The 15414-nt window shown below is 41.7% G+C and overlaps 1 protein-coding gene across 4 annotated transcripts in view; it reads left to right on the top strand.

Annotated features, from left to right (window-relative positions):
• Positions 1-15414, top strand: part of ubr1 (ubiquitin protein ligase E3 component n-recognin 1) — a 288023-nt gene that overhangs the window by 215571 nt on the left and 57038 nt on the right. For 3 of the 4 annotated variants that reach the window (XM_072264036.1, XM_072264044.1, XM_072264054.1), the window contains exons 32-37: positions 3158-3310; positions 3934-4031; positions 7234-7324; positions 9131-9279; positions 11333-11388; positions 12592-12688. In XM_072264036.1, coding sequence (XP_072120137.1) covers positions 3158-3310; positions 3934-4031; positions 7234-7324; positions 9131-9279; positions 11333-11388; positions 12592-12688 — 644 coding nt within the window. Of the gene's footprint in view, positions 1-3157; positions 3311-3933; positions 4032-7233; positions 7325-9130; positions 9280-11332; positions 11389-12591; positions 12689-13130; positions 13530-15414 lie in introns of those variants that run through there. The other variant, XM_072264061.1, reaches the window with a different exon arrangement.

Genomic DNA, 15414 nt, shown 5'->3' with positions numbered 1-15414 from the left:
TCCCAACCACTGAGGTTAGGCTAACTGGCCTATAATTTCCATGCTTTTGTCTTCCTGTGGAGTGGTATTTGCAATTTTTCAGTCCTTCAGGACTATGCCAGGATTAAGTGATTCTTGAAAGATCATGCATGACCAATGTATCCATTATCTCTTCAGCAACCTCTCTCAGGACTCTGGGATGTAACTGTTGTATCCGGTGCTCCCGATGTAGCCTCCTGTGCATTGTTGAGACCCAGTGTAAATTGGGGGACTGCTTTGTTCAGCACCTCTGCTCCATTCCTAAAATGCAGAATTTTCATTCCTCCCCCCATCCCATTCCAACGTGTCAGTCCATAGCTGCTTGTTTTGTCATGATGAGGCCACTCTCAAGGGACAACACCTCATATTTTGTCTTTGTTGCCTCCAACCTGTACTACATCAATTTCAGCTTTCAGTAATTTTTGTTTCTCTTTTTTCTTCTCCCCTCTCCCTCTTCTTCTATTCCCTACTCAGGTCTCTTACAACTTCACTTCAGCTGCCTTTCACCCCCCCCCCCCCCCGCCCACCCAGTCCCCTCTTCTTCCCTTTCTCTTGTGGTCCACTTCCTTCTCTTATCAGATTCCTACTTTTCCAGTGCTTTACCTTTCCCACCTATATGGCCTTATCTGTCATCTTCTAGCTTTCACTCCATCTCCTCACCCACCTTTTTATCCTGGCTTCTTCCCAATTCCTTTCCAGTCCTGATAAAGGATCTCAGCCTGAAATGTCGACTGTTTATTCATTTTCATAGATGCTGCCTGACCTGCTGAATTCCTCCAGCATTTAGTGTGTTTAGCACATAGCAGCCCTTCCGTTCTCTTTGATAGGTCAGTCTCACTCTTAATTCATTAACTCTGTTCTTAATGGCCTGGAACACAGATCATTACAGTGTAATACAGGCCCTTTGGCCCACGATGTTATACAGACCTTTAACCTACTCTTAGATTAATAACCCTTCCCTCCATTTTTCCCTACAATAGCCCGCCATTTTTTTTTATCATCCCAGTTAGTTTAGCTGGTAGTATGCCGGAGAAGGAGAACTTGTTTGAACCTCAGCTGCAGCCCAGCCCTCTTACCGCACTTTCAAGATAAGTGACCACCTCTGGTTGGTCTTGAAATGGAACCATCTGGGCTGGAAGGTAAATGACTGCTGAAGGGCAGGCCTGGACTGGATTAAGCTCGGCTGTCAGATTCACATACAGGCCTGAAAGACCAGCCGAGGAGTGAGCTGTCCCACCAGTTAAGTTGGGGGCATCTCTGGGAGCCTTGGCATCAGGACTTGGCTCTGGGTGCTCTGTTGGTGCCGGCTTTAGACTTGTTGGGGCGTCGGCATCAGGTGCCTCTGCAGGTCAGGAATTCAGTCAGGTCAGACCTCAGGGCATGGCCCCTGCTGCTAACTAAAGCACTGTACTTCATTCATGAAGTCACTGGCAGCAACAGGCATCCTTTCTTTTAAGCTCTCTGTCTCTGAATCAGACACAATCCTTTAAGAGGTGACAACATTAATTATTGTGCATGAGCTGATTTTATAAAAAGCCACAGAGAGTGCACTCTAAAATTGGATATCTCCAGAGCTGCAGTCCTCCCTAGTGTTTGCCGAGAATGAAACTATAGTCACAGCATGCCACACGGTCATAGATTCTGTCTGTTGTAAGTTCTGCTCTTCTCCTTTTAACATGGCATTATACTTCTGGATTGTATCTTTCTACTTTATGTCCAAGATCTGTACCACTGTATTTCTGTTCTTTCATTCCAGCTATAAGAATTAACTTAGTGGAACAGGGAGTAACTATACTTTGTGAAGGAGATATTCCACTGTCTTAACCTCTAATTCTTGTTCCACAAACATTATTTATTGAGTTTAAATTACAAGTCCTCACAAAATTGTGAGATTCCGACATGTACAGTGTATACATATGAATGAGCACTTAGGAGGCTGATAGAATGGATTTGCCAGCTGCTGCTGAGCTACAGGTTTCTTCTACTGTATGGGACCTCAGATTATGGCAATATATAAATAGTTGGGTTGAACTCTCTGGCTAAACTGCTTGTTACCCTTGGTTGGCCTATGTTCTTATTTAACTACATTGCCAACAGCCAAACTGTTTGGGTTAGAACTTTTCTCAGAAGTGGAAGCTGTGGTAACTTTGGGAGGACATGTATTCACAGTGCATAAAATGGACGGCAGAAACTTGATATCCTGAGTGGAATAGGTACTTGGCAGAGAGTGAGAATGGTGTGCTAAAGAAAAGCCGCAATTTCTACTGTCTTTACTTGAAGAATACAATGCAATGGAAGTCTGGAGTCCATAAAAAATGAGATTAAGTTGAGCAGATGTTGTCATCTGCAATATATGCCTTGGAAGGATAGAGAATTGAAGGGGAAAAATGTCACAGGTAGGAATTAATTTCACAGAGGCAGTAGGAGTACATTTGAGTGGTGTAGCAAGGTATTCAAAGTCGAGTTTATTGTCATATGTACAAGTATGTGTGTGCACAGGTACAGTGACAAACCTATATGTAGTAGCATCATGAGAAAAACATTAATTGTATACAACTTCTAAAGAGCAGAATTAAAACCAAAAAAATCAAGTCCATTTTAGTGCACGGCCATCTTAGTGGTCATACTGTTGCTAAACTGCAGTGATTAGGTTGTACCAGTTGGTTGAACAGCCGAATGTTTGAAGTGAAATAGCTGTTCTTAAAACTTATTGTATGGAACTTCTGGTTTCTGTACGAGAGAAGATGGCATGGCTCAACTGGTGGGTATCTTTAATGATGGATTTTGTTACTCTTGAGGCAGCGCCTTCTGTAGATAATATTGATGTGGGGAGAGATGTATTGAGTATTGATTCTGATTTCAAGCTGACTTAAGCTGGTTAATCTTCATGTACCTGGAGGTTTGCAACATGTCTGGTTACTGTGAAATATCTTCAGTCATTCAAGCCATAATTTCATTCCAATCATATTTGTCACTCACTCCCAACGGTGGTGGTCCTGACGTGGATAATGTTAAGGTTCTGCTTAATGAGAGGGTTGGTGAGTCGGCTCACAAATCATATTTTGTACATATAAATCTAAAGCCCACATGTTCCAGTAGTCGGTCACAAAATTTAGATTTTCTTTTTTACCGTTTCTAGATGTTTTGGATCTATGCAGAACCCAACACGCAACCGAGTTCATGTTGAACTTCCTTTTGGTCTGGAAGATGGAGAGTACCTCTGCCCTTTGTGCAAGACTCTTTGTAATACTGTCATCCCAGTCATTCCACTGCAAGCACACAGTCTAGACAGGTATGTTTGTTAGCAATCTAATTCTTCATTGCATGTATAAAAGCTTATGTGGGAAATAGCTTGGTGTTTGAACAGTCCACTGGTCATATATAGTCCTGACGAAGGGTCTCGGCCTGAAACGTCGACTGCACCTCTTCCTACAGATGCTGCCTGGCCTGCTGCATTCACCAGCAACTTTTATGTGTGTTGCTTGAATTTCCAGCATCTGCAGAATTCCTGTTGTTTGCACTGGTCATATATATTTTGTTTCCAACATCTGTAGTTAATTGCTTTTCAATTAATAACCTCACTACTGTTGATTTTTTTAAAAATTAAAAATATGTTCAAAAGATGTTTCCACTTTCCCACTTAAATCTTTTGATCTGTTTTTTTTTATTTTATCCTGGCTTCCTTGCTTGTTACCCTGATCTATTCCTATCTGTGCTCTATTCCAGAGGCCTGTCACTGACATTCCAATACTGCACTCTCAAAACTGTCAACTAGGTTCAACTGAGATAAGTTTAAACCGAGTGTAATGCAAATCTAGTATTGGAAAGGCAACCAAATAACCAGCTTCACAGTTTTAGAAAATGTAAATAGTATGAGAATTCTCTTCATAACGTTCAATCTATTGTATATTGCAGCAAAGATATCGAAGCAATAGCACCTACACTCACAATATCTCGCTGGCTAGAAAATGTCTCAGCAAGAATTATGGGATTGAATGCTTCAGGCACAAAAGGTACGTATGTGAGGGAAATTGATTTTAATCAGAAAGGTTATGTTTTGAAAGCAATCCAGACACAGTCTGATATCTGATCAGAAAAAATTACTCAGTGTGAGACAAGAATTTGGCATTCTGGTGCTTGATTAGAGCCTTGGAGGAATGTGGTGGGAGTGAGAAGAGAAGAGAGTTGTCAGGCATCAGCTGCCCACTGTCAAATGCTGATGATCATCACAGTGTACATGAGTGACATACAAAAGTGATGAGTGACATTCTTACTTCAATGGTTGATAAGTTGATGGAGAAGATCCTGAGAGGCAGGATTTATGAACATTTGGAGAGGTATAATATAATTAGGAATAGTCAGCATGGCTCTGTCAAGGGCAGGCCGTGCCTTACGAGCCTGATTGAATTTTTTGAGGATGTGACTGAACACATTGATGAAGGAAGAGCAGTAGATGTAGTGTATATGGATTTCAGCAAGGCATTTGATAAGATACCCCATGCAAGGCTTATTGAGAAAGTAAGGAGGTATGGGATCCAAGGGGACATTGCTTTATGGATCCAGAACTGGCTTGCCCACAGAAGGCAAAGAGTGGTTGTAGACGGGTCATATTCTACATGGAGGTCGGTCACCAGTGGAGTGCCTCATGGATCTTCTGGGACCCTTACTCTTCGTGATTTTTATAAAAGACTTGGATGAGGAAGTGAAGGGATGGGTTAGTAAGTTTGCTGATGACACAAAGGTTGGGGGTGTTGTTGATAGTGTAGAGGGCTGTCAGACGTTACAGCGGGACATTGATATGGGCTGAGAAGTGGCAGATGGGGTTCAACCTGGATAAGTGTGAAGTGGTTCATTTAGGGAGGTCAAATATGATGGCAGAATATAGTATTAATGATAAGACTCTTGGCAGTATGGAGGATCAGAGGGATCTTGGGGTCCCAAGTCCATAGGACGCTCAAAGCAGGTGTGCAGGTTGACTCTGTGGTTAAGAAGGTGTACGGTGTATTGGCCTTCATCAATTGTGGAATTGAATTTAGGAGCCGAGAGGTAATGTTGCAGCTATATACGACGCTGGTCAGACCCCACTTGGAGTACTGTGCTCAGTTCTGGTTGCCTCACTACAGGAAGGATGTGGAAACTGTAGAAAGTGTGCAGAGGAGATTCACAAGGATGTTGCCTAGATTGGGGAGCATGTCTTATGAAAACAGGTTGAGTGAACTTGGCCTTTTCTCCTTGGAGCAACAGAGGATGCGAGGTGACCTGATAGAGGTGTATAAGATGATGAGAGGCATTGATCGTGTGGATAGTCAGAGGCTTTTTCCCAGGGCTGAAATGGCTGCCACAAGGGGGCACAGGTTTAAGGTGCTGGGGAGTCAGTACAGAGGAGATGTCAGGGGTAAGTTTTTTTTACTTAGAGAGTGGTAAGTGCATGGAATGGGCTGCCGGCAACGGTGGTAGAGGCGGATATGATGGGGTCTTTTAAGAGACTTTTGGATAGGTACATGAAGCTTAGAAAAACAGAGGGCTATGGGTATCCCTGCAAAAACTCATTTCAGGGAGGTAGCACTATCAATTTACGGGAGACTCCCGGAACTTCCGGGAGGGGTAGAATGTCTGCAATAGAGTAGCTCCTGAGCAGCTAGCCAGCTAGTTTAAATAATGTTAGCTATGCTAATAAACGAATGATACCTGTTAAACTCACCTCAACATGTTTTTACAGTCTTAACCCACCATGGGCAATAGAAGAGTCACTGTTGCAAACAGCACAGCAAGCAGCACTGTCATTATTTTGACCCCTATTAGGGAGGGGTACACTTTAGTGTAGTCTGGGGTGACGTACGTTTTATATTTTCTTTTTTTGGAACGCTCTGCCATGGCTTCCTCTCGCTCGCGCGCTCGCTTGTGCTCTCACTTGCTTTCTCACTCGCTTTCCCGCTCACGCGCTATCGCTTGCTTGCTCGCGCTCTCTGGTGGTCACTCACGCGCTCTTTCGCGCTCTCGCTTTCCCTCTCGCTCGTGCGCTGTCGCTTGCTTTCTCTCTCATGCGCACACTTTCTGTCTCGTGGTCACTCTCACACTCTCTCTTGCTTTCTCTCTCTCACTCGCTCGCTCTCAAAAAAAAATTGATTTCTGTGATATTGTATATAATTTGCGGGCATCAGGGAGCCACTATTAATATGCGGGAGACTCCTGGAACTTCCAGGAGAGGTAGGTTGTCTGCCATAGTAAATTCTAAGGTAGGGACATGTTCAGCACAACTTTATGGGCTGAAAGGCCTGTATTGTGCTGTAGGTTTTCTGTGTTTTCTAAAAGTGGGTGTATTAGGGTTGCACAGTTAATGCACGGCTATTACATAGCCAGCAGTCTAGGTTTAATTTTGCTGCTGCCTGGACATTCTTCCCTTGCCCGTGTGGGTTTTCTCCGGGTGCTCGTTTCCTTCCACAAAGACATACGCGTTAGTAGGTTAATTGATTCAATAGGTGTAATTGGGTGTCACAGGCTCATTGGGCCAGAAGGACTGTATTTCTAAATAAAATTTAAAAATACTTGAAAAGCAAGATACCATTGATGCTGAAAACCCAAAACAAAAACAAAATGATGGAAATGTATAGCTTTGGGATAATAGTAAAACTCAGACAATTTTCAATCCCATTGTTGGGAATCTTGCCGATTTGGCACGTTTCCCACGTTCCCTTTAAACTCGTGGTGGAGTGGGAGGAATGCTTCCAATACTTCCTTAAAACTCGCAGGGGAGATGGAGGAATGTTTCCCACGCTCTTCAAACTCATGGAAGAAGGGAATGTCTGCTGCATGCACTTTAAACATTGTCTGCATAAAAATTGTGTGATTGAAAGTACATTGAAATATTAAAAAGAATACTGTCCAATAGACCACAAAATCTACAAGCGCAGCATGCCCAAAATCCAGAGCGATGCATGTTTTACTGTATTAACATCCAGCAAAGGAGACCAGAACAAAGAGGTTGGATTCCAGGTTAAGTTTACCTAAGCACCTTTTAACCTAATTCTTTCCAAGGTCAACATTTCTGCTGCAGCCTACCTATTGAGGGTATTCCACAAAGCCATAACATGTTTTATAATTTGCTGTCAGTTAATCAGTCCAAAAGTTTACCTCTGAGCTGAGCTACTCTTTTATTTGAAGTGTCTCTGTGCTGTTCAGTTTTGCAGCAGTCAGTGGTTGTTTTTTTTTATCTAGAGGAGGAAACCGGTCTCATTCAAGTGAACCCAGTTCTGTGGGAAAGTCCTGTGGACTTTAGGTCCATCCTCAGCTTTGGAGTCCAATCACCGTACGTAATCCAGCATTTTTGTTTTTTCATGAATATTTAGTTAAAATTACAAAAATACTAAAATCAATGCTATATACTATTTGTACAGGCAGTAACTATGGCTTGGAGTAACAATAAACTTAATTAGATTACTGCTTTGAGTTCTAATCTAGTCTGTTCCAGAAAATTAGCTCTACATATATTTGCCCCTGCTTTAGAGGGAAGAATGATAAAGGGTTGAGGTAAATATCTGGGCAGTTCTAACACAGCTCTTGGATGTTGCCTCTGTTATTTTGGGTGCTTCTGTCCATGATTTCATAGAACTAGTTCAGTTCTGGCAAAGTGCTGATGTGGTCTGTATGATTGAGATCAGCATTCATCAGCTGAGAAAGCATTAAAAAGACCTGAGGCATCCTGCTTTCTAACTTTACCTTGCAAAATTGTTCAAAGTCCTGAAATTCCCTTAAAGCAACTACCTTTACAAAGCATTCCACCATCACCACCTTAAGCACAGTGAGAGGTAAATGAAAATGGCAGCATGGGCCCATTGTGCTCAGATCTTGAGAATGAAAGATTGAAAAGTTGTGCGATGGTTGGCTGAGGTGGGTTCCAGTCCAGCTGCAGTAAGGAAAGACCCTGAAAGGTGGAGTTCTTGGGGCAGCTTGTATTTCTCATACTTCCTCGTGATATTTTCTTGACAGGTCATTCCAGCGCTTGTATCCCTTGTATATCCATTAACATCCTTCTGGATCTTCTACAACCCTTATCTGCCTGCATTGAAAGTTATTTACCAGTTCACCTGCCCACAAGGATGTGTGGAGATGTGAGAAGAAACCGTAGTACCCAGGCAAAACAAAAACACAAGAAATAGAAGTGGGAGTAGGCCACAAGGTCCCTCAAGTATTCCCCCATTCTGTGTGCTCATGGCTTGAAACATGCTGGCCTCTGCTCCTCTTCCATGCAGACACATAAGCACATGCCACAGAGATGACACCAGAGAGCCAGATAAAACTGTGGTCACTGGAGCAACAAACTCCTGGAGGAATTCAATGGGTCGGGCAATATCTGTGGATAGGTGATACCTCTGGTTTCAGACCCTGCATCGGGACTGGGAGTGTAGAGGGGAAATAGCTTGTATAAAGAGGTGTGGGCGGAAGTGTGAAATAGGCATTGGTAGACGATAGGTGGACTCAGATAAGGAGGGAGATGATGGACAGATGGGGAAGGGGTGGAGTTGGGATGTAGTGGCTGGTAGAGACTGATAAGAGTAAAAAGAAAAAGCAAATGGAAACAGAGTGAAGGTAAAAGCAGAGGCTGCAAGGTGCTGTGGAGACAAGAGGGTGCAGATGCTGGAATCTGATAAGGAAGGAAGGTGATAAGTAGAACAAAATAAGGGAGGGGCATGAAACTTTAATGACAGATGGATGTGAGACCTCTGTGGATCAGGAGAAACAAGAAAAGAGCACAGGGAGTGTGGGTTATCTGAAACTGGAAAATGCAATGTTTATACCATTGGATTATAGACTGTCCGCCCAGATTGCAGGTCCACTTTGGTCACTGGCACTGAAGCAGAAGTTCTACTTGTGCAGCTGAACTCTAGCACACATATAAGGAAGATTTAGAAATTAAAAGGCAGTCAGATTAAAAATGTGGGTAATGAGATAATCAAGGCATATGAAACAGGATAGACTGGAGGCATTGGAGTGAAAGATCTTCCTCAATGACAGAGCAGACGCAAGGCGCATGTGGCCTGCTCCATTTCTTGTGGTATATTAATCCTAAAAATAAAATTAAGTTGATTTCTAAAATGTCCTTCTGTTTTGACAGAGTCAAGTATTCAAAGAGCATTGTGGAAATGCTGCTGCTGTTTGCTACCGCTGTGTACCGGGTGGGATTGAATGTTGACCCGAATGAAGTTGATCCTCGAGTTCCGCTGATGGCGTGGAGTGCCTGTGCCTTTACAATTCAATCCACAGGTATGCATTATCTTGAAATTGCTTGGGTTTATAGAGTCAAAAAGCAAGGAAAGAGGCCCTTAGGGCCAGCAGGTCCAAGCTGACCATGATTCCCATCAGAGCTCATCCCAACTGGCTCCATATTCCTCTGAGCTATAGTTGAACCTATCTAAGTACCTTTTAAATGTTGTGAATATATCTCCTTTGACCACTTCCTCTGGCGGATCATTCCATATACTGACCATTCTCTAGGTATGAAAGAAGTCTATTAAGTCTCTCCCCTCTCACCTTAAACCTATTGCTCCTAGTTCTTGGTTCCCCAGCACTGTTAAAAAGAATATACATGTTAACTTTAACTATGCTTCTCTATAAGATAACCCTACTTTCCAATAACAGAAGTCCCAGCCTACTCAATCTCTTTCCATAACTCAGTCCCTCACGTAGCTGCAACATCCTCTGCGTTCTCTCCAGTTTAACGACATCATTAGTAGGGTGACCAAAACCGAACATAAAACCTCAAATCGACCAAATAGGGCCTCACTATATCTTGTAAATTGCAACTAAACAGCCCAACTTCTGCCTGAATTGATCAAAGCTCTTTGCTGATATGGACAAGGAAACAGAAAATGTTAAAAGAATACTCAGGACGTGATAGAGCAATATTAAAGACATGAAAAAATAATATTCCAGTTTGATGTTCATTATAGCTTGGAAAAGTTGAGGATAAAGTAGTAAGATATAAAAAAGTGCAAGGGGTTAAAACAGGACAAGTTATGATACAAGGCAAAATATGGGTCACAGAAGTGGAGTAAGAGATAATAAAAGATTAATCATTTCATAATTTCTCCAGTCTTCCACCTTAACACACACCTGTCCTTTATTCTTTTACCCCGCACAATCCCACTCTGTTTCACTGCCTCGGGTTGTGCTTAGAACATCAATTTATCCAAACTTCCATAATTTTTAAGTGTTAACTCCTATGTGTCATAGATATGGGCCAGATTTCAACAGCCACAGCACATTACTCGCAATTGAAAATCTCTTCGGTTAAAGTAATTGTTTTGTCTTCCTGCTCCATTCTTTAGCTGCCAGAGTTGGTTTGTAGGTGCAACAGGCTATCAAGAAGGCAAGTGGAATGTTGGCCTTCATTGCTAGAGGGATTGAACTGTACAGGGTACTGGTGAGGCCATACCTGGAGTACTGCGTGCAATTCTGGTCTCCTTATTTGAGGAAGGATATACTGGTTTGGAGGTGGTGCAGAGGAAGTTCACCAGGTTGACTCCAGACATGAGGGGGTTCGACCATGAGGAGAGATTGAGTCTATGACTGTACCCGCTGGAACTTAGAAGAAGGAGAGGAGATCTTATAGAAACATATAAAATAATGAAAGGGATAGATAGGATAGAAGCAGGAAAGTTGTTTCCATTAATAGGTGAGACTAGGACTAGAGGACATAGCCTCAAAATTCAGGGGAGTGGATTTAGGACGGAGATGAAGAGGAACTGCTTTTCCCAGAGGGTAGTGAATCTATGGAATTTTCTGCCCAATGAAACAGTGGAGGCTACCTCAGTAAATATATTTAAGACAATGTCGGATAGATTTTGGCATAATAGGGGAATTAAGGGTTATGGGGAAAAGGCAGGTAGGTGCAGATGAGTCCATGGCTAGATCAGCCATGATCTTATTGAATGGCGGAGCGGTGTCAGCAAGCCAGTTGCCCTGCTCCTGCTTCTGTTTCTTATCTTATTATGAGTTCTTGCTCTGCTGCTCCACCACCCCCGTTCCTAATCTGCCTCTCCACCACCCCCCATTCTCACACTGTCCTAGAAAGTGAGTCTCTTGGTTGTGAGGTTATATATTTGTTTGCAGAGTTTGTCTCTTTTGCACATAGGTTAGTTGTCAATCTTTAAACATAGCTCTTCATTGATTCCATTGTTTCTTTGTTCTATCATGAATGCCTGAATGATATGTAGCTGCTTCGATAATAAATTTACTTTGAACTTTTCAGTCTACATTGATCAATATTTGAATTTGAAGAAATCAATTATTTTAACAAAACTTTCACTTTCTATAGAGAACATACTTCATGAAGAGGACAAAGTTTTATTTGGATCATTGCCAGACAGACAGGTAGAACTGTGTACTCCATTCTCTCTTAACAGTTGTTGAATAAACCTCGTGTGTGTCTGTGTATAAACAACAAGATCTTCCTATACTAGGAACATCATTCCCTAAAGCCTTGTTCTCCTGAAATTTTCTTAATCTTTTTATTCATACTATATCATTTTGAATGCCTCTAGCAACGTTCACCTTACCACTCTGTGGTAAGAACCCATAAAGTAAACTTTCAATCTTGGAATCATTTCACTGAGTCTGTTTTGTGTCACCTGTTGCCCTGCACTGGATATAATTTTGTTGCACAGTTAACTGCAGATTGGTAACAGTTTGTACAGTGGTTAGCTTAGCTTTTGTATTTCTTTAGTTTATGTAGTTTAGTAACCAGTATGAGATTTAGTGACCAGCCCTTAATGAAGCCTTTAGTCACTCTGTCTCCCTATTCATTACAGCTCATACTCTCCCTATCCATTACAGCTCAAACTAGGAGCTAGATGGGCAGCATCAAGTCGCATTGAACTTACTGAATTAAAAAAATATGTATTTTCCATCTTTTAAAAAAATTTGTTCATCTACTCATTTTGCCATTTTCTCAAAACATCAAGATTAATATTCAGTTCAATTAAATTACATTTTTAACCCCCGTCACTCTCCAGCCTCTTTAGCTGATCATTTTATAAAAGAGCAGGGTTTTTGGCATTCATTGCTGTGGTATTGCTGTTTACATTTCACACCCCCCAACCAGACCTCTCTGACTACTTTCTTCAGCTTTCAATACACCATGTCTATTGAGACTTTCCTAACAGCTTTTCACATTATGTACTATTTTCTCAAAGCACGTTCTCAGTTACAATTTTCCTTTCATCTCACCTTCATGTCCTGGCAAGTTCAATATTATTCCACGTTCCAGTTAAGAATTGCATACTCATAAATTCATATGTAATTTCACAAGAAAATAAGGTTCTGAGTTCTTAATTAGAGAAACCCAAGATCAACTTTCTAGATGAGTTAGTACCTTCCTTGTAGGAAGGTGTCCCTAAGAGGACAGCTGCTCAGTTAATGAATTGTCACCAATTTGCCAAGGAAGCTGAAAATATCCTCTGACAGTGCAGGAAGATATGAGAAATATTGTAATTTTATTTTCTTTATCTATAACTTCAGAAGTTGTGTTGCTGTTGATGAACAAATTTGAACAATGACTAGTTATGTTTATTTTAGGGTATAAGCCTGAAGGCAGTTCTACAGTTTGCTGCTTCTCAGAGAGTGGTGGCCTCAGCCAAAGTTATCCAGAAGCACCTAACTCGCTTACTATCTGGTGAGTATGGCATGAGTGACAAGTAAAGGTGAAATTTTTAGTTGCGATGTGAACAATTTTCATAGTTGTATATCCAAACCAATTGTGTACTCAATATAATTTCAAGGCCACTCACTCTGTCACATTCTATTCTACATTCTGTTATTGATTTTCTCTTGTACTACCTCAGTGCACTGGTGTGATGAAATGATTTGTATGGATGACATTAAGTTGAGCTTTTCCATTATATCTGAGTACATGTGACAATAATAAACCAACTTATCCTCTATGTTGAAAGGGTCTGTTTTCCATTTGCATTCTTAGGTTTCTAGTGGAGAATTCTTATACTGATGCTAGCCACTATCATAACATTGCTTATGTTAACTTTTTTTTTCTTGGAAATGCACTGCTTGATGCAAAACAGGATGGAGAATTTGTACTAAAGCAGTACATGTGATTTTAGGTTGGAAATATTGGATGAAGATGACTCTTTGGTATCTCCGCACATTATATATTAAATAAGATATCAGCCTGGTTTTAAGTGGCACAAACTGTCCTTGGAAAAGAAAGACGTATTACAGGTGTGCCCCGCTTTTGGAACGTTCGCTTTACGAAACCTCATTGTTATGAAAGACCTACATTAGTACTCTGTTTTCGCTTTCAGAAGGTGTTTTCACTGTTACGAAAAAAATTCAGCGTGCAAAAAAAATCAGCGCACGATCAAAAGCAGCACGCGCCCCGAGCAGCCGCTCTCCCCAGATTCGGAACGGCTTTGCTTTAACAAGAGCCTGTGAGCAGTCGTTTGCAAGATGAGTTCTAAGGTGTCGGAAAAGCCTGAAAGAGCTCGTAAGGGTGTTACACTTAGTGTAAAACTAGACATAATTAAGCCTTTGGATCATGGTGAACGAAGCAAGGACAAAGTGAGTTTGGCTTGTGGAAGCAGATGAAGATGATGTTGAAGAGGTTTTGGCATCCCATGACCAAGAACTGATAGATGAAGAGCTGATGCAATTAGAAGAAGAAAGGATAACAATCGAAACCGAATGAGTAATGATAAAGTACGACTTTAATTTTGAAAGGGTATGTAGGTTTAGGGGATATTTGCAAGATTCTTTGAGTCCTTATAAAGAACTGTATGATAGAAAAATGCGCGAGGCTCAACAGTCAAGCAAACCTTCCACATCAGCCACGGCAGACGACGAACCTCGACATCGAGGCGGGCAGTCATAGGAGAAGATGAGCTGCCTGCGCTAATGGTAACAGACAAGATGACACCCCAGTGTCCCACCACCCCAACCCCCAGGCCGCGGACAGATACCGATTCGCGGAGAATGCAGCGGTAGCCGGGAGGCACACAGCACATCTTTAAGAAAAAAGCCGAAATAAACAAGCTAATTAATTATGTGTCGGGCAGCACCTAATTAATTAGCATGTTTATTTCGGCTTTTTTCTTAAAGATGTGCTGGGTGCGTCCCGGCTACCACTGGACCCCTGCGTGCTTCGCAGCAATGTATCGGTTGGTGGCCCGGAGGGTGGGGGCTACTGCACCACCCAGCCTGCGACGACTCAGCCTAACACACCATCATCAGTGTGGTCTGCGCTGTCCCGATTCCGGTAAGTGATACTACACTGTGCATACATTATTTCTACTTATATCAGCTGTGTATTTTTACGTGTTATTTGGTATGATTTGGCAGCTTCATAGTTTAAAGATTACTGGAGAGCGCTTGTGCTGTGTTTTTGCCAACAGCGCTTGCGTGAGATTTTCTGCTGACGGCGCTTGCGTGAGATTTTTGCTATGGAGATCTGTGCCGGCAATGATTGTGGAAAAGTATTTCTACTTTATATAGGCTGTGTATTTATCATATTATTCCTGCTTTTACTATATGTTACCGTTATTTTAGGTTTTATGTGTTATTTGGCATGATTTGGTAGGTTATTTTTGGGTCTGCGAACGCTCACAAAATTTTCCCGTATAAATAAATGGTAATTGCTTCTTCGCTTTACGACATTTCGGCTTACGAACCGTTTCATAGGGACGCTCTACCTTCGGATGGCGGGGGAAACCTGTAAATGGAACCTTTCACAACCTGGCTTGTCCAAGTACTATACAGTCACTAAAATACATCTGTCCTGTAGTGATTGTTGTAATGGCAGCTGATTAGCACAGTAAGGTTCAGTGAACAACCTATGGTCAGAATATTTGTTTTACTGCCTCAGAGGTGAGGCATTAATATCAACCAGGCACTAGGAAAAATCTCTGTTTGTTTTTGAGTAATGCAGAAAGGGTCCTGACTTAAATCTCATACAAGGGAAATACGAGACAGTTGAGAGGTTGTAGTCTATGAACTTGATTGCTGGTCTATTCCAGTATAATGAGTGAAATGACATACTGGCCCTGCATATTGAGAATGCTTCATTGTGAATTTAGCTAACTACAGGTTCTTTGTTCTGTCATTAACTGTTTTAATTTCCTGAGCAAGAAAGCAATTCTGCTCTGACCTGCTAAATTTTAAACACTTAACAGGACCAAAGCTCAGGATTCTTGAATATGGGCAGAATTGCAAACTTCCAATAGGCTGACAACTGAATATTCTGCATGAAGTTTCTTGTTATGTTCAAACTAGTAATTGGCTTATTATTCCTGCATGCACTGAGATACAGAGAACAACTTTTTTGCCTTCATCCATGCAGATCACCATAAATACATCGAGGTAGTGAAAAAGGGGGAAACAATAACAATGCAG

This window comes from Mobula birostris, chromosome 1 (genome assembly GCF_030028105.1).
Source record: "Mobula birostris isolate sMobBir1 chromosome 1, sMobBir1.hap1, whole genome shotgun sequence".
NCBI lineage: Eukaryota > Metazoa > Chordata > Chondrichthyes > Myliobatiformes > Myliobatidae > Mobula > Mobula birostris.
This window is presented reverse-complemented; position numbering and strand designations above follow the sequence as displayed.